Source organism: Eurytemora carolleeae, unplaced genomic scaffold, assembly GCF_000591075.1.
Source record: "Eurytemora carolleeae unplaced genomic scaffold, Eaff_2.0 scaffold54, whole genome shotgun sequence".
In the NCBI taxonomy this organism is placed as follows: domain Eukaryota; kingdom Metazoa; phylum Arthropoda; class Copepoda; order Calanoida; family Temoridae; genus Eurytemora; species Eurytemora carolleeae.
This window is the reverse complement of record NW_019396185.1, coordinates 533,664-558,313: the sequence shown is the minus strand read 5'-3', so window position 1 is coordinate 558,313 and position 24,650 is coordinate 533,664. Positions and strand designations below refer to the sequence as shown.

Sequence of the window (24,650 nt, the reverse complement as noted above, 5' to 3'; positions counted from 1 at the left end):
AGAAAAACTAGGGGAATTTACTTTATCAAGGGTTCCCAAGGCAAAATTGGTCGAGGGAACCTGTTAAGTTAAATTTTTAATTACCCGGGAAAATAGTTGCACACGATATTTTTATGGAAAGTTTTCATAGCGGGTCGTTATTTTACTTAGTTATTCCAAGGGACGTTAAGTAACTTTATACGTCTCTGTATTAGGAGAATCATAGCTAGATCGGTAATGTTGGTCAAAAGGTGTCAAGAGATGTTTTATATTTTTGTGTGATTTCAGGATGAAAACCGGGAATACAATCCGTTATAACGCCAAGAGGAGACACTGGAGAAGAACAAAGCTGAAGCTGTAAACCCTCAAGCTCTCTTATATATTCCGGATACCCTCACGAGGACTCCCTGATATCTCAAGTCCAGGATCATGGACTTCTGTTCATAAAACTGACCTAGGGAACCTAAAAGTGCCAATTTTTAGTCGTTGTTCAATTATTAATTTCTGATTGTGTTTAATCATGAAATGATTGATTAAATTAGATTAATACTGGTCCTGGTTTCAGAACAAAAATGCTGTTGGTTCGGGTTCGGGGTTGTTTGCTCCGAAACCCTGGGTTTCAGTTCCGTTCTTATTCCGTTCTTCAGTCTCAGGAAACTTGACATTAAAAAAAAGACCTATTCGTTTACAGTTCAGGAGGACAATGTTGAAATACATAAACAAATTTTTGAATTGGTTAAAATAAGTAGTCGGTATTTATATAATTTTTAAATTGAAACTGAACGCTGTCGATGGGACTGTTTTTTATGTAACGTTTTGTAGAGACTCCCTTGTTTAAGCATTAGGCAGAATATTCTCTGTTCTGAACAGACCTGGAGAACACAAACTAGGACCAATACACAGCACAGGTAAACTAGACTTGGAGAATACAAACCAAGACCAATACACAGCACAGGTAAACTAGACCTGGAGAACACAAACCAGGACCAATACACAACACAGGTAAACTAGACCTGGAGAATACAAACCAGGACCAATACATAACACAGGTGAACTAGACCTGGAGAATACAAACCAGAACCAATATATAACACAGGTAAACTAGACCTAGAGAACACAAACCAGGACCAATACACAGCACAGGTAAACTAGACCTGGAGAACACAAACCAGGACCAATACACAACACAGGTAAACTAGACTTGGAGAATACAAACCAGGACCAATACACAACACAGGTAAACTAGACTTGGAGAATACAAACCAGAACCAATACACAACACAGGTAAACTAGACTTGGAGAATACAAACTAGACTTGGAGAATACAAACCAGTCCAATACATAACACAGGTAAACTAAACCTGGAGAATACAAACCAGGACCAATACATAACACAGGTAAACTAGACCTGGAGAATACAAACCAGGACTAATACACAGCAAAGGAAAATTGACATACTCCGAAATATTTTGATACTTCGTTTTTGAAGTTCGGAACATTCATTAGAAAGTCTACCAATAAGAAATGTGCAGTGAGTTGATAGTTGATAAGTTGATAAATTGATAAGTTGACCAGTTTACCAGCTTGAATCAGTTTTAACCCCTTTCCTGCTGTGGGGGGGTCATCATTTCATTAAAAAAATAAAACTGTTATACTCACTTTTTTCCCTTGATAAATAATGATTTTTACCAGGGTTATCCTTCTTCCTGAGTTGCCACCAGATACCGGTGAAACCAATCCGCTACTGAAAACAATCAAGGTAACAAACATCTACAAACATCTCAAACCGAGATTGTATAATTCGATATTCGATTAAACAGCATTCATTCTTCTTTAAGAGACTAGAGGTGTTATTTCAAATGACCCTCCATTTATAGTTTACACAATAGTTTTTTTGGTTACAAGGGGGATTTTTTTTATTTTGGAGGTTCTCTGATTCAGAAACTTTTGGATTTTTGCAGCAATAACGACGAAAGAAAAAGTAAAAATTCAACAATAAATTTTAAAGAAAATCGACGTTTTGTTCAATGTTCTCAGATAAAGGTACAAAGAGTTCCTTTGTAAATAGGTCTTGGCTCTATAAATGGAGGGTCACTTGGTTACTTGTCCGTTTACATGAGAAAACATATTTTTAAATTTTTAAAGAAAGTTTTTACATTTTCTGGGGAGAAATAAATGAATTTGGGTAGGAATTATCGAAATAGGGAATAATTAATCATTTATAGTTAAAATTTATCACCCCCTCTCCCCCTCTGCCTTTTGGAAATAGTAAACCTCTGAGTCTTGACAATTGCTGTATTAGAATGAGTTACCAGCGCTGGGTTCAGTGAGTGAGGCGAACTGCTACTACGGGCTAGGGAAGGCTTTAATGACCTACGAGAGCACGGTCTGCAGGATGGAGGAACAAGTCAAAGCTGGAGAAAAGGTAAACGCTCCTTAATAATTTACTGAGAATATGATAATACTTCTTTGTAGAACCCTGAACCATGTAATCAAATGTCAAATCAAATGAATCGAATAAGTATGAAGCATGCTCAAGTGAGTTATTTAAAAAATCATGCCGATTATTAATTTTTGATTTTTTAGAAGGAAGTTAAGAAATTGGATTAATTTTTGTTAAATATATGGATTAGTTGATTGAAAATGCTTTGATCGTAAATGGAATGTAAATATATTAATTGATTGACTGATTGTTTGATTAGTTATTTCAATAGGTTAGGATTGATAAATAAATGAGGTTTGGTCCATCACCATCACCGAATTTTAGATAAATAAATGTTTTGTTACGTATTCGTATTTATTGGTTGCAAAGGTTTTTAATCGATTGCTTGCAAGGTTAATATTAATTGATTGCAAATACTTTTATTGATTGATTTAAAAGAGCTGTATTAATTGATTGCAAAGGTTCGGATCGATAGATTTAAATTGTAGAGATTGATTGATTGAACTTGTATTGATAAATTGATTGAAAATTTATCGATTAATTGATTTTAAATAGATAATTGTAAGTGTAAATGATTGATTGAACATATTTTGATTACTTAGTTGTAAATGTGTGGATTAATCGATTGTTTTTATTAATTGCTCGAAAATGTGTTGATGAATTTGTGGATTGTCTAAAAATGTATTGATAAATTGTCTATAAATGCGCTGATTATTTATTGATTGGTTGAAAATGTATTGATTGATGGATTTTCTAGGATTGGGAGAAGCTGTTGAGAGGGTTGGAGGAGTCTAGAGTAGAACTAGAGAGTGTTTGGAACTCTGTAAACCTCATAAATATCGTCACTGATAGTTTAGACATGGATAGGTTCACTTCGGTATTTAACATTAATTATTTTTTACATTTTTTTCTGATTTAAGTTTTTTTCCCAAAAGTTTGGTATCGTTCAACCATTCCAACCTTGCTTGGGTTTTCACTCTAATTTAAATTTTTTAGGAAAACCTTCTTTCTGAAAGATCTTAAATCATTAAAAAAATATAACCTGATGATTTGATTTGATACGGTATTTTCCTTTAAAGAAAAATATTCTGCAAAAAAGTATTTTTTTTTCGGTTTAGTAAATAGATTTGTTGGCAAAAATATCTAAGATTGCAAATTGAAATTGCGTTTATTTTTTTTTCGGAAAAATATATCTGATTTTTTATTTGTTTCTTTTTCTTTAGCTGAACAAACGCGCAGAGCGAGCCTTCCTATCCCGGTATGACTCCAGAGACATTTACAACTTGATCACGAGTGAGGATGTGAAGAATGTAGAGGGAGAAGAGAAGATACTTCTTCAAAGGTGAGATGAGAGAGCAGAGCTGGGAACTTTTTTGATACTCATAATCCCGATCCCTTGATCTCGATATCCACGGCGGGGATTTTTAATTTGGGTATCAATGCTTAATTTCCTCATTTCACTAATTCCTCCAGGGTACGATTATCATGCGGGATACAGAATAAAGATTAGATTAATCTGCAGATGAACAAAAGATTGAGTCTAGGATTGGTCACGATATCCACAAAACAAAAGTTCCCAGCGCAGAACCCTATCCTTATACTCCTTCTAATCCTTATATCGTTGCAGCATTATTGCATATATTCAAATTGTATATCAAAGGTTTAAAAAAACATATTTCGAAGATAACGAGAAAGACAATTATAGTTTGAGACAAGTTATCTGTTCCTATTAGCGTGTAGACTGTTAATCAAACTATTCTCCAGGTACCAGTTAGAGTACAAGAATCAAGGATACGAGCTACCGGAGAAAAAGTATCTTGAACTAAATTCAAACTGGATGAAAAGACTGTCCGAGGCACAGAGAGATCACAGGTACCTATATTAAGGATACGAACTACCGGAGAAAAAGTATCTTGAACTAAATTCAAACTGGATGAAAAGACTGTCCGAGGCACAGAGAGATCACAGGTACCTATATCTATGGGAGGGGGCTAGCTTAAAGAGGCGGATTCACAAGCATACACTTTAAACCTTCGTGTTATCAAGTTATTCTTATTTTTCTAAAATTTAGTTTCAACTGCGGGATCTTATTTTATAGTGATTTGAGGATCTATACAGCAGATACAAAAATTGAATAAGAATAGCGGCACGGTTTAAGAAAGATAAACCACGATCAATCAATCAAGTTTAAATCTGAAAGGGAACCCAAAGTGGAAACCCCAGACTGCCTTCAGGGCACCACGCACCATCGTCCAGATAGCAGCCTAGAGTCCATACCTTGTGTATAGCTTTAAGAAAGGTGTAAAGGGTACTGTTATGATTCAATAGTGGGGGATGGGGTGGGGGGTCATCTCAAATTACCTTGACAGTGTTTCTTGGAAGAGGTGGTATTATGTTTGTTGGATTATTTAAATTGAATTCTTAATTTTTTGTTTTAGGTTTAAGATAACAACAAGTACTCAGAGGTTTCGTCATATTATCCGAGATCCAACCATTGTCAGAGAATTCCCTGTTGATCTGCTCAGGAACACAAACCATTAATAGGTTTAGAATAATTTTTAGAATTATTTTTTTATATTTTTCTACCATTCTTTCTTTTTAAATTTACCCCTGTTTTTTTCAAAAGATAATTCATCTTTCCTGTCAAGAGGGTCGAGTGAGTGGTCCATAGTTCATAACCCCCCGCCCCCTCTTTTGGCTGAAATAAATCTTGGTTTGTCAAGTTTCAAAAATGTTCAAAATTAAAGTCTCCTCATTTCATTAAGTTTTCCATTTTCCAACAAAATGAGGGACCTAGTTTATTGATTTACTCATTTTGTATCACTTTATTTTTTCAACCTTTATTCATGATTTTCATTTTTCTTATGGGTTTATTGTTTCATTTTGTGGACCGATTTGTCAACCTAAAAATTGAGTGGTCTTGTTTAATGATCAGAGCTATGGCAGCTGACTCTAGCCAGCCTGCCCGTGGTCCCTGGTCCGTTACATTGCATCCTTATGTTCATCGGAAATTCATGGAATATTGCCCAGAAAGGAGATTAAGGTGATCACTTCGTTTCGATGATTCAGGAAATTTTTTAATAAAAATGGATTGATCCCAGGATTAAAAACAAATGAGTTTTTTTCCTCAATCTCTTCAATAATCTTAATAATAATGATATTAAATCCAGGATATAGAACCTATGCTGACATGTCTATGGCAACTAAGATGGCCGGAAAGGTTGAGAACGTGACCTCTATGATTGCGAGCATGGCGCCACGAGCAAAGACTGCGCAAGAAATTGAACTTGCCGCGCTGCAGGTTTAAAACTATTTTATTGCGGGATGCGGATACCTTGGATCCAATTAAAATTTTCTAAAAGTTTGAAAATATCTAATTTATAAATCTCACTTCCTCTGACAACTGAGAGATTGGCAAAACACTTCTGATTTATCATTATTCAATCTAGTCAAACAAACTTTAAAAAAAATGTAATTTAAAAAAATATTTTAAAGCAATATATTTTTTCAAGGAGTATGCAGAGACTCGAGGGTTCGAGGACAGTATTAAGGAGTTCGACGTCGAGTTCTTTAAGAGAAAACAGATCCGAACCCTGTTCAATATCGAGGAAGAGGCGATGAGAGAGTTTTTCCCTCTCCCACACGTCCTAGAGACTATCTTTATTCTGCTCAAGGAGCATTACAATCTGGTCTTTACCCTGGTGAAACCACAGGTGGAGATATATTTTTATAGACAAGGATTGAAAGAGCGACTATATGCATCGTTTTCATTTCTCTGTAAATCAATTAGTATTTCTCTCACTCGTTGGTTTATGGGTTTACTCTTGAATGAAAAACGTTAGAAAATTAGTTATGATGAATTCTTGATTTTTAAAAACATCAACCAGCCTTTCGACCGTCCTGTACCCTACCAAATGTGTACATTAAAAAAATACTTAAATCTGTTTTTTTATTTAAGACAAGAAATTTCAAGGGATTAGCCAAGTAAATATTTATGTGTCCAGGGAGCTGAGAAACCCTGGTCTGAGGAGGTTTCTATTTACAGGGTCACAGATAATCAAGGAAACTTCAAGGTAAACATTTTTACTATGCCAAGGGGTCCTGGATGCTTCGCGCCGATCTTCGATTTTAACATTTAATTGTTGCCCTTTTAAAGATTTGTCTCGTGGATTGAAAAATCGAATAAGGCAAATTTTTCAATTTCTGATCATCCATCATAAACCTTCCCTTGGGTCATGTGAGTTGCAATTATACACAAAGATGATAATAATAAATTATACTGCACAGGGGCGTATATTTTCTTGAAAAGACATCCCCCCCCTGAAGTTGGGTAATTTTCTAGGGTATTTTTCGCTGAATTGATAAACGAGTTTTAGGGGAAAATTGTAAAAAAAATGAATAAATTCACCTATTGATCTCCAATTTTTAGTTTTTTTTCTCAGATCTTAAAAAATCATTCCCCCTTTTTCTAACAAATTACATCCATGAACTTCCATTTAATAGGGCCACTGTTACCTGGACCCCTATATTAGGGATGACAAAGGATATCAAGGAGGAGATAGAGGATGGTATGTACCATTAAGGTGAGCCGTGCGTTCAAATAATTCAATAATTCAGAACTCAAGGATTAGCATGCATTATCATCCTGTTACTAGAATCGTCATGTAAAAAGAAATATATGAATCCCCTGATCAGGGAGGTATAACGTAATTAATTTTCTCCAAAATGAGCAATAAAAGTCCATGAATATGTTTACACATTGGGAAAAGAATCCTAGCAGACTTAAGTCATTGTTTTCTGTCAAATAATCTTTAATTATTAATAATAAGCAACACATTGTATTTTAGAAAACATTGACGTTAGTAAACTTAGAACTTTGTGAATTTTTTTTTTTAAGTGTACAATATCCAAATTGTAAACTGGTTTTGTTTTAGAACAAGCTCCGGTGTAGCTGGAAGTACCCCTGTTGGATGTATTGTGATGGCTCTAGGTGCTCCTGGATATGGTAAACCTAGCCTTCTATCCTTTAATGAGGTTGAGGAATTACTCAGACAAATTGGAAAATCTCTAGTCCATTTATCAGCAACCAAGTAAGCACCAGATAATGTATTTTATTTAATGTATTTTTTCAGAACACCAATCCGCAAGGGCGTATACAGGGGGGCAAGGGGGCAGTGCCCCCGTCCTAGCTATAAATTCTAGGGGGGCGTATATTATTTGACCCCCTAGATTTATTTCTGTATACGCCCTTGGCAATCCGTATAATTTTCATTGTGTCTTAAAGGAACTGAAGACCGAAATTTCAAATGTCTATTAAATACGTTTGTCCCCTGTCCCCTGTCCTCCTGTCCCCTGTCCCCTGTCCCCCTGTTCCCTGTCCGTATAGAAATGACAACTTTTCAACCTTTGCCTAATCAAAGATAAATGAGACATTTTTTTTCTGGCTGAAAATTGACTCTTCAAATTGTAAATTTTTCATATAAGTGACTTGAGGATTTATGCTGCAGAGGCAGTGAAAGAAACTGTCAGAATTCAACTCGCTTAATTTGAAATTTCACCCAAAGTCTCCATAAGTACAGATTATTCTGCCTCATGTACATTTTCTTAATTATGTAAAAATCTGAATTTTTTTTATTTTAGAGAAATTAATTCCTTCATTCCTCTTTTATTCTTTATTTGCTTGTGTTTCAGGAAATGGGCCGAGACATCTGGTCGGACTGGAGTAGAGTGGGACGCATTAAACCTTGTCCCGGAGCTCATGACTCATTGGTTATCCGTCCCATCCTTCCTTACTAGTGTCTCTAAACACTGGTCCACAGGTATCAGTCCCATCCTTCCTAGCTAGTATCTCTAGACACTGCACTGGTCTACAGGTATCCGTCCCATTCTTCCTTACTAGTATCTCTAGACACTGGTCCACAGGTATCCGTCCCACATTTTGCTAGTATCTCTAGCTAGACACTGGTATACAGGTAACCGTCCCATCCTCTCTAGCTAGTATCTCTAGACACTGGTCTACTGGTTTCCGTCCCATCTTCGCTAGCTAGTATCTCTAGACACTGGTCTACAGGTTTCCGTCCCATCCTTCCTAGCTAGTATCTCTAGACACTGGTCCACAGGTATCCGTCCCATTTTTTGCTAGTATCTCTAGCTAGACACTGGTATACAGGTAACCGTCCCATCCTCTCTAGCTAGTCCCCTGCTAAGTCAGCTGATCTCGTCTTGCCACGTACAAGGATTTGTAACCCCCTAGCGGCCAGGGGCGGCACTAGCCAGGGGCCTAAAATAACACCAATAAACGTCAAAACGGCTGAACCGATCGGCCCAAATTTTTGTGGGACATCACGTAACCACAGGGAAGGCTTACGAATGATAAAAAATGTGTTTTAAAGGTTTTTAATTTTGTAAAAAATTTAAATTCTTGAAAATCCGCGAATTTTTTTTTATATCCGCGAAATTTTTTTCTTCTTTGTTTTAAAATGTTAACAAAAAGAACATGTTCACAATTTAAATAGAAGATGGGCGCGAACGCCCTAAAAGCCTCTTATAATCCTCTTATGTTTAAGTTTTAATTTTTTTCCAACGTTTTATGTAAAAACAATAAAAATGCCAGACTAACATATAATATCTCATTAGGTGAGGAACTAAGTCCTGTTCAAGTTGAAAACCAGATCCAGGCTAAGAAGCATATGTCAGGATACGCTACTTCACATGAACTTTTTAAGGTTAGAAGGATTGTTTCGTGTTTGAATTTATATTTGACATGATTTGATTTGATTTTGTTGTGGTTAGATCTTTTTTGATATTGTTTGATCTTGTTTGATTTTGTTTTGTCTGGCTTGATCTGGTTTGATCTGGATTGATCTGGTTTGATATGGTTTGATCTGGTTTGATCTGGTTTGATCTGGTTTGATCTGGTTTGACCTGGGTTGATCTGAGTTGATCTGGGTTGATCTGGTTTGATCTGGTTTGATCTGGTTTGATCTGGTTTGACCTGGGTTGACCTGGGTTGACCTGGTCTTTTAAGGTTTGATCAACACAAACAATTTAATTTTTATCAAAGCAAGAATTTACTGAAAATATAATGTTTAGGCTGCGTTTGATATCAGTTTCTACTCCGAGGATTTTGAAAATGAACAATATCAGGTAGTTGGTTTATCAATATAAGGTGGTATGCATTATGCATTATGCAACACATGTTTCTCATTGATTTATTCCTTTATCGTACCACGCAAAAACGAAAATGGCTAGCTACAAAATCCGTAAAAATTGTTTTGAATAAAGGCACCATCTCAAGAAATTATCGACAGTAAAAAAGCTTACTTTTCACAGCCTTTCTTTGATTTGATTGAACATTATTGAGTAATTAAATCAAGCCATGTTTAATGCTTCTTGAGATACTGGTGTGAATCAGACATGGAGGATATGTCCCGATAATACTTGATATTTCAGGCTCTGGTTGACCGACTAACCCCTCAGTACCTGGTGCTAGCCAGGGAGAGGGAGGATTGTTTCCCACTTTACTTTGAGGATATCTTAACAGGTGATTGATTAATTTATCGAATTTGAGATAGGTCGTTGAACTACCTACGGTCGATTCAACTACTTATCTGTAGTGCATCCGTGGAGTTAACATTTATAGGACGTGGAAAAATCCTTTATCACTGATTCAAGATATAACGTGGTTGAACCGTCTCAAATTTATTAAATCTTTTTATAGTAAATCGTTTTTCGATTGCGTGGTTGATGGCATATATTTCGAGATAATTTCCAATACCTTGCCTATGGCTAAACACCAACTTGAAAATTGAACAAAAAGTACCCGAAGAAGAAGAAAAGGGGGAGGGATTTAGATTAGTTGCAACAGATAGAAATTTATTCAACCAATTAGTGCGTCTTAACCGTCCTTTAAAGGTCTAGCTGAAGGCATAATTTATTGTAAACTCCCTGATCAAAATTTTCAACTTTAGTTTGAAATCTTCATTTAACTTCTATTTATCAATTTAGATGATTGCGAATTATGTTCTAAATTTTTCCCTCTGTATTAGGAAACTTGGCTGCTGGATATTATAGTCATCTGTGGAGCCGAATGTTGGCGGCGGACGTATTCTCCGCCTATTGGGAGTCAGGTTGGGAGGACAAGGAGGCAATTAGTAAAGTTTCAAGGCGAATAACTAGAACTCTTCTCTCCGCCGGAAGTTCCGCCCCAATGGTTGAAATATTCCGTGAACTTCGCGGACGGGATCCTAATCCGGAAGCTTTGATGATTTCTTTAGGTCAGTCTTTTAATAGATTTTTAATTAAGTTTTTAATAGTATTTTTCTCTTTTAGAATTTGTTTACACAAAACTTTTTTCCTCCACCAATTAGTGATGAAAGTAACTTTTTCACCCTGCTATTAAAATTTCAAATTTCATACCTAATTTGTCTTTTTGTAGGGTGATAAAGTTATTTAATCACCCTACAACAGGGTGTTGAAGTAACTTTATCGACCTGCTTTTAAATGATTTGAGTAAAACTGAATAAAACTACATATGTTATTGAAATGGGTATCATGCGTGCGAAAAACGTTCGGTGTGAAAATAATTTTATTTTGATCGTAAAGAAACTAGAAAAAATAAAAATCCAGACAAGCTTTTTCGCACTTAATAATACCCATTACAATAACATAATACCCATTACAATAACAAACAGATAATATCTGTCCTGTGGCGGTTATTTCTGATGGGGGCTCGGTCTTGATTTTTTACGTAATGATGGTTAATCTTGTATTTTTTTTATTATTTATAATAAGATATTAAACTTTCTAGGTTTGAGTGGATCTAGGAAATCTGCTAATAAGAGTTGAATCCAACCTTTTCTTTCTTTACTCCAGCAAAGGAGTCCTTGACCCAGCTCGCAGTGTACATTTGTAAAGTGGTACACAACCAGACAGTGTAATGTACGCTGTAGACCTCCATACAGTCTAGAAATCGGATTATTATTATTATTGTAATTATCTACATGTTTTGTATAGAAGATACAAATGAATTGTGGTTCTATTGTTTATATAAACTAAAAACTGTTTGCAGAACTAAAATGAAATTTCACAGATTTTATCATCCAGTGGCAGAAATTCCTAACCAAGGTATTTTCATAATTTCAGCTGAAAACTTTAGAATGGTGGATATTGAGATTAATGCTTGATCCTCCCTTTTTCTTAATATCGAGACTAACCGAATCTTGTACTTGAATCCTGAAAAGTGTATAAAATTCAACCAATCAGAGTCGCGTATATGAAGCCGATAAATTTGAAATTTTGCGCGCCATTTAAGATTTATATGCAGAAACGGGAGGAACTCTCTAATTAAAAAAAGGTTTTTGATTTTTCTCTACTATATCCAAGAAAGAACGGTTTAAGAAGAAAATCAAAAGTGTGTCCAATGGATACTCAGATTAAGTAATCGGGATTAAGGAAATCTCATTCTAAAGTTTTCATCTCAGAGTTCATTTGACATTATTATTAAATTATTTTTAAAAATCGAGCATTAAAGACAACCCTCCAGATTAATTCTTCCTCGTTTGTTTTAAAGAGGAAGTCTTCGGTCTTATATAGCAGTCCAAATCGTGAAAACATTTTATAATACTCCTCTCTAAACTGCCATTGTGAACCATAACCTCCCATTTGCGCCGGTGCTCCCTGTTTCTCATTAATTATTTTGATATTCCAGTATTTTTGGACGATGTGAAAGAACTGATGAATTCTCAAGGAGACATAATTGTGCACTGTTCAGGTAATTGAACTTTATTATCATTATTTAAAATCTCATTGAATGACGGGTTGGTTGTCTTTTGATTATAAATAAAATAAAAATAACAACTACTTCCACGGAAGTTAAGGGAATTTTACTTCAAGGGTTCCCAAGACCAATTGTTCTTTCAAAACATCCAGAGCCCAGCGAGGGAATTGTTATATTTAGCGTTTTTGATGAAAATGACAGAATTTTCCAAAAACTCTACAGAGCGGGTGGTTTTTTCTTTACATAATTGTCACAAGGGATGTAAAGTAACTTAACGTCTCAATGTTAGGGGAATCATAGGTCTGAATTGTAGGTCAAAAGGGCGGTAAAAGAAATAACTTCATAATTCTGCAGGGTAAATGAGTTTTATGAATACTCAGTACTCACATGTCTTTCAACCCTCTCTCTCACAAATTGCACAAGTTAACAGCCCAATTTTTCAAAGCCGACTTATTTGTGAAATACCCCTTCCCCCCACTTATCCTCAATGGGCTCTGTTTGTAGCATGACATGATGTTAAACCTGCATGGTGTATGCCTTCTGTCTTGAAGATTACTATCAGCCTCCAGTAAATATTTATCAAAAAGTTAAACCTGGATGGTGTATGCCTTCTGTCTTGAAGTTTACTATCAGCCTCCAGTAAATATATATTATTATGTTAAACCTAGATGGAGTATGCCTTCTGTCTGGAAGTTTACTATCAGCCTTCAGTAACTATATATCATTATGTTAAACCTAGATGGAGTATGCCTTCTGTCTGGAAGTTTACTATCAGCCTCCAGTAAATATATATCAATGTTAAACCTAGATGGAGTATGCCTTCTGTCTTGAAGTTTACTATCCACCTCCAGTAAATATATATCATTATGTTAAACCTAGATGGTGTATGCCTTCTCTCTTGAAGTTTACTATTAGCCTCCAGTAAATATATATCATAATGTTAAACCTAGATGGTGTATGCCTTCTGTCTGGAAGTTTACTATCAGCAGCCTCCAGTAAATATATATCATAATGTTAAACCTAGATGGTGTATGCCTTCTGTCTGGAAGTTTACTATCAGCCTCCAGTAAATATATGAAGAACATCATCTCAGAGACACAGTTTAAATCCACAGGAATCCATCCATCTTCACTAATTAAATTCATTCAAAACGTGCTTTTTTTGTAAAAACTTCAAAGAAACAGATGTTTAAAAGGGTTAAAAACTGATATTGTTTTTTGCTTTTATCATGTAAATTAAAGGGAATGAAAACGTATTCTAAATTGACATTTATAAAGTGGTATGTCCGCTGAGAAATAGCTCCTTTTCTCTCTCTCTTTCAAACTTTTATTGAACCAAAAATGTTACAAATCTACGTAAAATCTATGTAGAAACAATATTAAAAAATACACAGATATTTACATAATGCTTCTTGCATTTTACTCTATTTTCTAGTAACATTTTTAAATGCTAAAATTGTTGCTAGAAAAGTGGGGCTTGAAGCATCCTATGAACCTGTAAATCAAAGATTAAAGGTTTAAATGGTACATTTGTGATTCGGGCTTTTCCCTCTTTAATTGGAGGCTGGATTAAAATTATGACAATCTTACAGAATATCCATGATGTACTATTCTTTCTTAATTTTTAGGCTTTCTACAGGGTTACCCACAAAAGACGAGACTACAAAGATAATTAAAATATAGTCTTTTTTAATGCCATTCAATGCATTGATTTAGCAAATAAAGAAACAAGAATGCAAGGAAACGGACAGTATGAATTTCGTACGGTCGTCTCTGTAGTCTTATCCTTTGTATATAACCCTGTATGATGAAAACTTGATTGATGGATTGAGTAGGGAACTATATAGTGTTGGACTCCAGTATACAGATCTCGTTACCTGATGCAACACAACTAGAGGTAGTTTTTAACTTATATTATTAATGTAATATCTAATTAGAATTAAGAATATATCAAGGAATATTACGAATTCTGATTTTGATTTATGATCATCATTTATTTTAGAAAGGACTGGCAATGCTAAATACAAAGATTAGTATATTTGCACAATTTTTAACCAATAAAAACTTTTCTTTTGATGAAACTTATTTTACCCTAACAGCAAGTCAATTGGGCTAAAATAAAGTTTTGTTTATGTCTCGACTTTTTATAAATTTTCAACCCATTTGATCTTTTCTCCTCAGGTTTGTTTACTAAATGCTCTGCTGTTGTATGGTGAGGTTGAAGGGAGTAAGGAGAACGCCAAGAGTATAAAGATGATCCTGAAACTCCTTCAGATTGATATATTCAACTCAGATGACCTAATTGTTACAACTCGGAGCTTAAACACGAGTTTAAACACTAGTCAGGTCTACCAGGATAACATTCAAATTAAGGTTAGTCAAGATTCTTTATGACATTAATTCCGTTCTTGCAGTCAAAAATACCCCGTCGCCATATTGCTTAATTCGTTAATTTCGGAACCACACGATTTTATGGAGGATAATATAAATAAGTTGGTTAACAAATTTATTACAAACGATAAAGAATTCGTTAATGAAAAACATTGGTTAATAAAAGGGATAAGATGGTAGTTTTTATTAAACAGAACTAAAATAAGGGGGGGGGTATAGTCAAGTATTATTAGACGATGTGAAAGAAATTATGAATTCTCAAGGAGACATGATTGGTTTTCATTTATTAATTCATAAAGGAAATTGTCGATTAATTATTCTGTCTGTATTATTGTTAAGTCAAAATATAGCATAATAGTCCTTTGCGGTACTCTCTAAAGCATATTCTATCATGATGACGTTATGGTTTTTAGGAAGAAATAAATCTTGATGTAACGAATGATGAAGTTTGTTGGCCGGGTCCTGGATCCAGCTCCGGGTCCAGTCCTGGGCCCGGATCCAACTTAATTTTTACACCCAGAGATCTACACCTTGACAGCGGTCTGTCATCCTACTCTGATAGTGCAACCTCTGTAATTCTTCCCTCTACAGAGAGTTCTATGGCAGAGTTATTGCTGGAGAATGCCTCTCCGCCAAGCAGAGGTTCCGATAATACACTTTGCAAAACATATGCACAACATTCAAAACACTACTCATCAGAAAAGATTTTCAAACCTGTCCAAAGTTTAATTAGTCCGGAAAAAGAGATCTATGGGAAAAATGATAAACCTCTTTCTATAAAAAAGCGGGGCCGACCGTTTAAGAAAAAGCCTAAATCGGAGGAACTGTTAAAGAAAAAACTGCTTACAAACATATCCAAGTGTGTGGTTCAGCTGGAAAGGGTTGGGGTTGATACCAACGAAAGTCTAATCATCCCAACCCCGCCTCCGAAATCTCCTCCCAAGAAAGAGGTTTGGAAGACTGGTCTTCCGACCTTGAATCCAAACTACTCGGATAACTCCGACCTGGATGATCCTGTAGATTGGAACCCGGAAGCTGATCAAATTGTTGAAACTAGATTTAAAAACTTGTATAGTTTGACGGATACTCAGTGCACCGTCTGTAGACATCAGCTTGAAACAAACAAATGTTTAGGTAAGAAATGAAATGTTTTATAGTTCATTAATAATTTTACTCTTAATGAGATCTTTTTTTAACATCCTGAGATTCAATTTAAAGAATTTGAGCCGCGGTTTAAATCTGCCAAAACCCTGTTTAAATTAAGCGCCGGCTTAAATCTTGAAACTTTAGTACAGTTTTAAGTAGAACCAACCATATTTAAGCCGCGGCTTAAATTTAAACTACCGCTCAAATTCTTTAAATTCGGCCACAAATTATGACTGTACCTCACGACTTAGGCAGTTTTTGTAAATCTGAAGTCACTTTTTCCAATAAATAGGTAATACATAGTGATCCAAACGTTGCAAGCTATTTTTCCGCTAAGTAATCATTACGGCTAAAACAAATACTATATTATATTTACGGCTAAAACAAGTACTACATTATATTTACGGCTAAAACAAGTACTATATTATATTTACGGCTAAAACAAGTACTATATTATATTTACGGCCAAAAACAAGTACTATATTATATTTACGGCTAAAACAAGTACTACATTATATTTACGGCCAAAAACAAGTACTATATTATATTTACGGCCAAAACAAGTGCTATATTATATTTACGGCTAAAACAAAAACTATATTATATTTACGGCTAAAACAAGTACTATATTATATTTACGGCTAAAACAAATACTATATTATATTTACGGCTAAAACAAGTACTACATTATATTTACGGCTAAAACAAGTACTACATTATATTTACGGCCAAAAACAAGTACTATATTATATTTACGGCTAAAACAAGTGCATTTGAATAAAGCTTGTAACCCCCTCCCCCCTCTTCGATTTAAATCCTAGCCTTAGAAGATTATTCTTTTAGAGGAGCATTTTGAAAACCACTCTAACCCTGAGAAGTTCTATTGTTCAACCTGCCACAAGTTTTTGAGCTTACTTCTTCTGGATTTTCACGTGTCACGGAACCACAAGGTAAGTTTCCTTTCTTGCAAAATCTAAAAGAGTATGAACAGGAACTGATAACTCGTAAGTATTTTAAATTTTTCTTGTATCTTTTCATTGGTGTCGATTTGATTTGCAACCCTTTTGTATGAGCGGAGGGAATAAGCTCGCTACTTAAAACCTAAACTCGGCCCTGTATGAAATAGCTGTCTCATCGAGTTATAAATTGAGTGAGTTTAGTAAACCACAAAAGATGCGGATTAGTGACTCCTGAGGAGATAAACAAAAGTTCTGACCTCTGAGCTGAAAACTTGAGATTTCTGGATATTGAGATCAATGCTTGATCACTTCATTTAATTAATCTCAAAATTAATTTGAATTAGTTTGTATCCAGCAAAGTGTATAAAATTCAACAAATAAGAGTGGTGTATCAAAAGCCGGGAAATTTGAAATTTTGCGCGCCATTTAACGAGAGATTTCTCATCGGTCGAATCCTGTAGGAATATCCCAAAAGAGGGGAAAAGAGGGGATTAAGCCAATATCAAAATTGTCCACAGTGGATATTCAGATTAAGTGATCGGCATTAAGGGTATTTAATTTCTAAAGTATGCTCAGATTAAATTTCTTAGGTTATTGAACCAATATCCGGGGACTTATCTCACCCTAGCTCCGGGAGAACTGAAGAAGAGAGGGTAGCTGGGGACTGGCGAAAATCCTTCAACTGTGACGAGTGTAGGGTTGGATATCAGACAGTTGGAGATTTCATGTTTCATATAAAAAAACACAAATCAAAGTAAGAGCTTATCATTCATTTGTTTGGTCATCTTTCGATTTTTTATTCCGTGTTTTAATATCTTATGCTCCCTTATTTGGGCGGGTTTTGTGGATGCCTTATTTGTTTTGCTTGTGTGGATCCCTAATTTGGTCTGCTTTACAATCCCTGATTTGGTTTTGTTTTGTTGATCCCTACTTATGCTTTTTTGTAGATTTAATAAATTTGGGTAGTTTTTTAGAATCAAAATTGAAGTTGTTTTTGTAGATTCCAAATGTGAGTAGTTTTTATAGATCCATAATTTGGTTTGTTAATATAGCCTGATTTTTTCAGATCCATAATTTGGTTTGTTAATATAGCCTGTTTTTTTAGATCCATAATTTGGTTTGTTGATTGGATTCCCTATTTTGGTTAGTCTTTATAGTACCCTAATTAAGCTTGATTTTTTGTTGATCCCTGATTTGGTTTGGTTATATGAATCCCTAACTTGGTTTTCGCAATGAATCTCTAATATGGCTTGCTTAGGATGGAAAGCTGGGTTTCAAAGATTTATTCATGCAATCACTGCAGTCAACACTTCGGTTGTCCAGGTAGTTATAAATCTATCTATCTCAAGCTTCGGTTTACAATACAATTTGTAAAAGCTCAAACGGATTATAAACCTGTTTCAATACAATCTTCGTTATTGTTATGATAAACCCTAGCGATCCTTATGCTTTATAGTACACGAGTTAGAGCGAGTGAATCTTCCGCAACACAAGCCAAGAATTAATTTTCATAATTACTTGCATAAAATCATTTTAAAGGGAGTGACCAGCTATGTAAAGTAGTTGAACTGAGTATGCAGTGTTGTGGAAAACTTCTTTCAGATTCATTTGAGACATATCAAACTTTTAAAAGATCCAAATCCTAAGTTTGAGCGCAAATTCGACGTTCAAAACTTCTACTTTGGGGGTGGATACGTTTTCAGAATTATTTTTTTTTCTTCAATTATTAAATAACAAAGATAAAAAGTAAACAAAACTCTGTAGTAAACTATTAAGTTGTTTGGAACCTGTTGAGAAAATAAAAATTAATCTTATCATCGAAAATAAGTATTCTTGTTCAATTATTTGTTTCTATTTTCTCATTATTCTAGTTCGCATTATTCACAAACATTTTCTGCAGATTTTCTTGAATTATTATTGAAAAGACGACATTGAAGAATTTGAAGAAATCTACGAATAAATTCAAAGAAAATAAGAAATTCAACATAGGGATAAAAACGAAATAAATGATTCTAGCATTGATTAATTGACAAATTTCAATTTGAGAAATATGTTCGATCCCAACTATATAATCAGATTACTGTTTGATTTTTAATTCATTTTTCGCCGTTATTTAATAATTAAAAAAAAAACAATCCTGAAAACGTATTCACCTTCAAAGTAGGAGTTTCAAACGTTGAATTTGCGCTCAAACTCAGGATTTACAGATCTTTAAAAAGTTTTATATGTCTCAGATGAATCAGAAAGAAGCTTTCCACAACAATGCACTCAACACTGTTTGCTCATTTAAACTATATATTTTTCGACTCAATTGTTAACTATTTTATTAATAGTTCAAATGAGCAAAAAATAGTTTGAACTATTGGTCGTTTGAACTACTACACGTGGTACCACGTGCAATAGATCAAACGACAAATAGTTCAAAATGTCAATAGTTCAAAAGCAGTAGTTCAAACTAAATAGCACCCATATAATTCGACATAATTCGACATGATTTGACGTGATTTGACGTGATTTGACATGATTTGACATGAATTGACATGATTTGACATGATTTGACATAATTTGGCATAATTTGACATGATTTGACATGATTTGACATGATTTGACATGAATCGACATGATTTTACGTTATTTAATTTGATTTAGCGAACAAGAAGATCCATCAGCTAACTAACTGTGAGAAGAGTATAACCCCAGAGCAGAAGGAGAAGATGAAGAAGAACGACGAGTTCAAATACAACTTGGCAAACTTCTACATGAACAGGGTTAGGAAACGGAGCTTGTCCTCCTCCGGGTCTGGAGCAACTTATGACAACAAGAAACTGAAAACTAAACTAAATATTGGAGTAAAAAAGTTGAGTTCCTTGCAAACATCACCGATACAAATCAGCAATGTTTACAGCACAAGTTCAAGGACAAATCCTGACTCTAAACCTGAACCTGACAACTGGGCGGAAAAACAACTAATTTGCATTTCAAAAGAAGTGACTATTTCAAGAATTTCTTCAAAAAAATCCTCTCCCGATGAAAATCTTTCGTTAGTAAGCCCTACATCATCTAAAACCTCTGTATCAGAAAGTTGTAAAACCTTTCTATCAGAAAGTTCTAAAATTAAGTACAATCTACCAGATAATCACAAACTGATGCTACCAGTTGTCCAGCTGGAGAAACTAACTCAGAAGCAAATAGACCAAATTCAAGGAAAATTTCAGTTTCATTTTATTTTGTCTCTATCGAATTTGATTCCTTCCGCTTATTTTTTATTTTAACATTTTATTTTATAGTTTGTCACACATCGAATAAATGTGGTTTGTTCTGTTTTTAAAATAAAAATTTTGAAATAAGAATTTCTTGACGATTCGCAAAAATCACACAAATTTTGTCGATTTGTTCTTTTTTTACATTTCCAGACATGGACAGACATTAAAAATGTCGAGATTTTATTAAGTTGATCATTAATTTGGTATGAAAATACTATCTTGCGATATTAAACTGATATTGTGTTGAAGGCGCTGTCAAGCAAAGGTATAAATGTGGATTTTGTGATAAAAGATTCACATATAAGAAATCCTATGTCGTACACTGTAGTAAGTGTTCATCCCATACAGACTATAGGTAAAATCTTTCTCTCCTTCTTTCTTTGTTATCTTTCTATTTACTTATATAATGAGGCCCCAAATTATAGAGTAATAAAACGAAGAGGTAAAGCTAACCTCAGATGTACACAACCGACCTCCCTATTAATTAACTAATCGAGTGGTCGGTTGTGTACATAACGATATGTTTACGTATCTAACACTGTACACTAGAATAGAGTGGGATTGTATTTCTTTTGGTGGTTGTAGATAATTAAAAATTAGCATTGATAATTAGATAGACACTTAATATGGTTTGTAAACACAGGTATGTATATTTTACCCCTTAGCCGATCTGTGTAGTAAACTGTCACCCTTTAATGGACCAGCTTTTCCTTAGCCGATCTCTTAACCGACTTACAAACTTGTTTTGTAAATCAACGTCAGTTGACCAATCTATGTTAGAGACTTGACCCTAGTACATGGGTCCATATAATTCCATCTGATCAATCCCAAATGTTGATTAATTGATATTAGGGGCAGAAATAAGCCATGTTTTTATGTAAACCATTGGAAATATAATGCCAAGTTGTAGAAAAAATTCCATACTGCAGAATGTTTACTGCAAGGGAGTGTTTATTTTTCTGTATACTATAATTTATCTCTTATATTAAATACTAATATTTACATCTTTTAACACCCCAAATGCAGTACACATTTCTGAAGTGTAGTACACGTACACAAAAGCTTGTCAAAGTTCACAATGACATTTAAAGTGTACTTTCATGTCCCTAACTGTACTTTCAACCCCGATCCCATTTGGGATCAGAAATGGAATTATATGGACCCCTGCCCTAGTATGATTAGAGGATCAACATATTGTGAACATGTTGAGATATTTAAGTTTCTTTTCGAGCGCAGCTTTACTTTGGGAATCCAGCATATCAGTTGCATTTTCCTCCAATCTTTTGAGAACTGCTTTAATTTGATATCCTAGGTTTAAACTGGTCGGTCTGAGCTAAGTTTTACCTCTTCGTTAGATTACTCTATGCTTCAAATGTTTTAAAGGGTGAACAAGTACAATTCCACTGGATCTCTTTTTTATTTTTATTTTCATAATCATAATTAGCTTAAAAAGTTCATTTCCAACCAAACGTTCAGAGTTTTGCGATTTGAGAATAAACGTTATGTTGACATTTTGGTTAATAAGTTGGTAGTTATCCGAGTAAAAAAGGCCAATTCCTGAAGGAAAACTTTTTTCTCTTTCTCTATTTTTTAAAAATCATTTTTCTGTAACCTTTTACACTTACAGGGTCTGTTAGCCTAATTTTAAGTCACCTTTCCCATGTAAAGATGGCATTGCTCGATTTACAAGTGATAAGGGCACTGCCCTTTCCTTGTTTATAAGGAGCAATGGAGTAACTCACAAAATAAACACTTAGAGACAGAAAAACGATGTTTTCTTACACATTGTTGAGCAGATTAGGGTTTCAAGGGTACCATTGTAAATCGGGTATTGTCATCTTTACATGGAATCTCACTTGAAATTATGCTTAAAGTGCATCTAATCAGATTTTCCTGTGATCTGTGTGGTGCCACTTTTAAGAGCTCTGAATGTATAAAGGATCACTCTAAAACTCATCCTAAGCAGAGTATGTTCAAGTGTGAGGAGTGCGAAGTACGAAGAGAAACTATCGATGACATTAGATCACATCTACTAGAGCATTCAACCGGAGCAATACATCAAGCTAAATTTATAGAAGAGAAACCAATACCACCATTGGCTGATACAAATGAGACAAATTTGAAGTCAAAGAGTCCCATCAACAAAAAGACAAGAAAAACAAGAATTATTTGGTAAGGTTAAATTTACTTGTTATTAATCTCTTATGATAAAGATTTTATCTTTTTTATCATTTGCAGGAGTAATGGAGTAGTCATATACCCTCGACAAAGAAGATGGTGTGAACAATGCCGGAAACTGTTCAGTTTCACTTCTACCAATAAGTTGAGACACCACCAAGAGTATGCATGTGAAGCTCTCCCTTTCAAGTGCAAGACCTGTAAGAGGAGAAAGAAGACTGTCATAGATTTAGAAGAGCATGTTTGCAACCCCAGTCACACTAAGATAAAGATTATGGAGAAGAAAATGGTTTCAAACAAAACGAAAAAGAAAAAATTGGCCAAACAAAATACTACTACTAGCGTTTCTTCTGATCAACGCAACGAAGGTTCTGAACAAGGTGTTGCAGAATCAGGGCTAGAAGGTTCTGAAGACAAAGAAATACCACACAAGGACAAGGAACCACCGCTTGTAGCTATTAAACCGCCAGTTGACGAAATTACATCTTTTATTGTTGACGAAAATTTAGATGAGAATAATGAATCGCTTTCGGAGGACCATTTACTATCGGCTAAAGATAGAGTGCCCACAAGTTGTTCTGCTAATGGAAATGTTCTCAAAGCAAATGATGATCTAAAAATGGATGCAGATTTGAATCGCACTTCATCTTCAACCGCTAAACTGAATGGGATCACGAAATCAAATTATGTTTATAAGGGCGTCAGGAAGAACCAAGTACGAAAGTTTCATTGTCAAGCATGCCGGCTGAAATTTACACACAAGTCGAATTATCTTTATCATTTGTCAACTCATAACATGAAGTCTTACTGCAGTATTTGTACAAAACGTTTTAGCTACAACACTCTACTAGTCAGTCATTTAAGCACACATTCTTAATTTCATTCAAGCATCCAACCTCAACTTACTGATTTTTGGTTTGAACTGTAATGGTTATTTGAGCAAAGATGGAGGTCCTAAGTTTCATAGACATTCCTTTCTGAAGTGTCCTATGATAATTTCTTAAAGTACAGTTTTTTTACCATTCTTAGAAGAAATACTACACTGTTAGGTCTGAAATTATCAAAGCGTGTTCCGTCTTTTTTGTGCTTTCAAACAAAAGTTAGTTCAGATTTCATTCTGTAAATTATTATTGTCTAAAATTCAGGAGCACATACAAAACATCATCACTAAACATATCACAACGAAACATATCAAAACGAAACATATTAAATGAAAACATATCTCCTAGAAAACATATCAAATAATAAATTTCTCAGATAATGACAGAAAAAATACCATAAAAATCAAAATACAAAACAAATCCAATTCTAGAAAAATCTAAACGCAAAATAGGTTTGTTCCCATTTGAGAGAGAACAAAAGTTGCTTCCGTGCTTTCACTTTTACATTCTGGATGGAACTAATTTGTGATTTTTTTTTATAATTCCCGGATTTTGTTATTCACAGTTCACACATTGTATAAGAAGAGTTACGTTAGTTTTAAAATTTGTTCAACTCGAATACAACTTAAGTGTTTTTTTAATGTTTTGGTTTGATATGTTTAGTAGTCGGATATGTTCTGTTTTGATATGCATTGATTTGATAGGTTTTGTTTTGATATGTTTCGTGATGATATGTTTTGTATGTGCTCTGAAATTCAGCATCTCCGTCGATTTTTTAGTTAAAAAGAATGCAGACCACATTTTCGAAAGCTTCTTGGTATCTGATTTTTTTAAAGCTACAACTACAATCTTTATTTGTACCTCAATTATCATGTTCAGTCGGACACATTGTATTTTTGTTTTAGAATGTCAATGAAACCAAAATTTTGATAAATTTACAATCTTTAACAGACGATTCATCTCTAAACTTTGCTGAAATATCCAAACAATTCTTTGTTTTATAAAAATTTAGCTTTCCTTACATAAACTGTTTTAATTACTTCTTGTGATATCCTGTTTCTGTAATTAGTAATGAAGTGGCACATTTGACCATGTTTTTAATTGGTCAATTAATGTCCCAACATTTCAGATAACATTAACCTAAGATGGGCGGATAATTTAATAATCATTCAATTATCTAAGATTCAAGAAAAATTTTAACGAATATAGTCAACTTCAGGTATTTTTTTAACAGTTTTAGCAAAATAATCATTTGAAACGTTCTCAATGAACGATTGTCTTGTGAGGGGAGGAAGGCCAGTCGCATCAATTTCCCGTCCGAGCCACATTTTCCTCATTTCCTAGTCCAAGCCACCTCGTCCTTAGGGTTTTATGTATTTTAAAATGCAAGTCTTTAAGATAAAACTATTTATAAAAGTCTGGCCACGTTAGGGCATAAAATATGGACTTACGTATTATTGCAATGATTTTTATTTCATGTTGGAAACTTCAGACCCATGAGAATGATGGTGCTATGGAAACGTCTCGCCAAGGAAATGCTTAAAAAAAATGGGAGTCTCAAAACTAATTTAATGTCGTCTTCTCTAAACTTAAAATTAAAAAGACTATATTCTAACGATTTTTACAGCCATGG

General features: G+C 34.4%; 2 protein-coding genes across 11 annotated transcripts; both read left to right on the top strand.

The window, feature by feature from the left end:
* The first annotated feature begins 337 nt into the window (after nt 1-337).
* LOC111697537 (probable cytosolic oligopeptidase A) lies at nt 338-11,494 on the top strand. The gene is made up of 20 exons (XM_023467564.1): nt 338-632; nt 802-887; nt 1,672-1,738; nt 2,282-2,404; nt 3,180-3,299; nt 3,646-3,764; nt 4,187-4,294; nt 4,861-4,947; nt 5,358-5,464; nt 5,593-5,723; nt 5,935-6,135; nt 6,427-6,495; nt 6,926-7,005; nt 7,357-7,512; nt 8,114-8,241; nt 9,059-9,147; nt 9,515-9,568; nt 9,875-9,965; nt 10,471-10,698; nt 11,232-11,494. Exons 1-20 carry the CDS (start codon nt 552-554, stop codon nt 11,267-11,269), a joined length of 2,163 nt encoding a protein of 720 aa, XP_023323332.1. The 5' UTR covers nt 338-551; the 3' UTR covers nt 11,270-11,494.
* On the top strand, nt 11,406-24,146 carry LOC111697565 (zinc finger protein 729). 10 transcript variants are annotated; one of them, XR_002764321.1, is made up of 14 exons: nt 11,406-11,548; nt 12,132-12,194; nt 13,225-13,314; nt 14,035-14,096; nt 14,381-14,572; nt 15,004-15,724; nt 16,580-16,686; nt 17,286-17,449; nt 17,954-18,018; nt 19,345-19,899; nt 20,208-20,313; nt 21,846-22,130; nt 22,197-23,066; nt 24,030-24,146. XR_002764321.1 is itself a non-coding variant. In XM_023467608.1 (14 exons), the coding sequence occupies exons 1-13, from the start codon at nt 11,425-11,427 to the stop codon at nt 23,011-23,013; spliced, it is 3,351 nt and encodes a 1,116-aa protein (XP_023323376.1). In that variant the 5' UTR covers nt 11,406-11,424; the 3' UTR covers nt 23,014-23,051; nt 24,030-24,146. The 10 variants fall into 10 exon arrangements, 6 of the variants coding, with proteins under 6 accessions (XP_023323376.1, XP_023323377.1, XP_023323374.1 ...); XR_002764322.1 differs by having other exon boundaries at nt 23,969-24,146; XR_002764320.1 differs by having other exon boundaries at nt 22,197-23,087.
* Nucleotides 24,147-24,650: the final 504 nt, after the last annotated feature.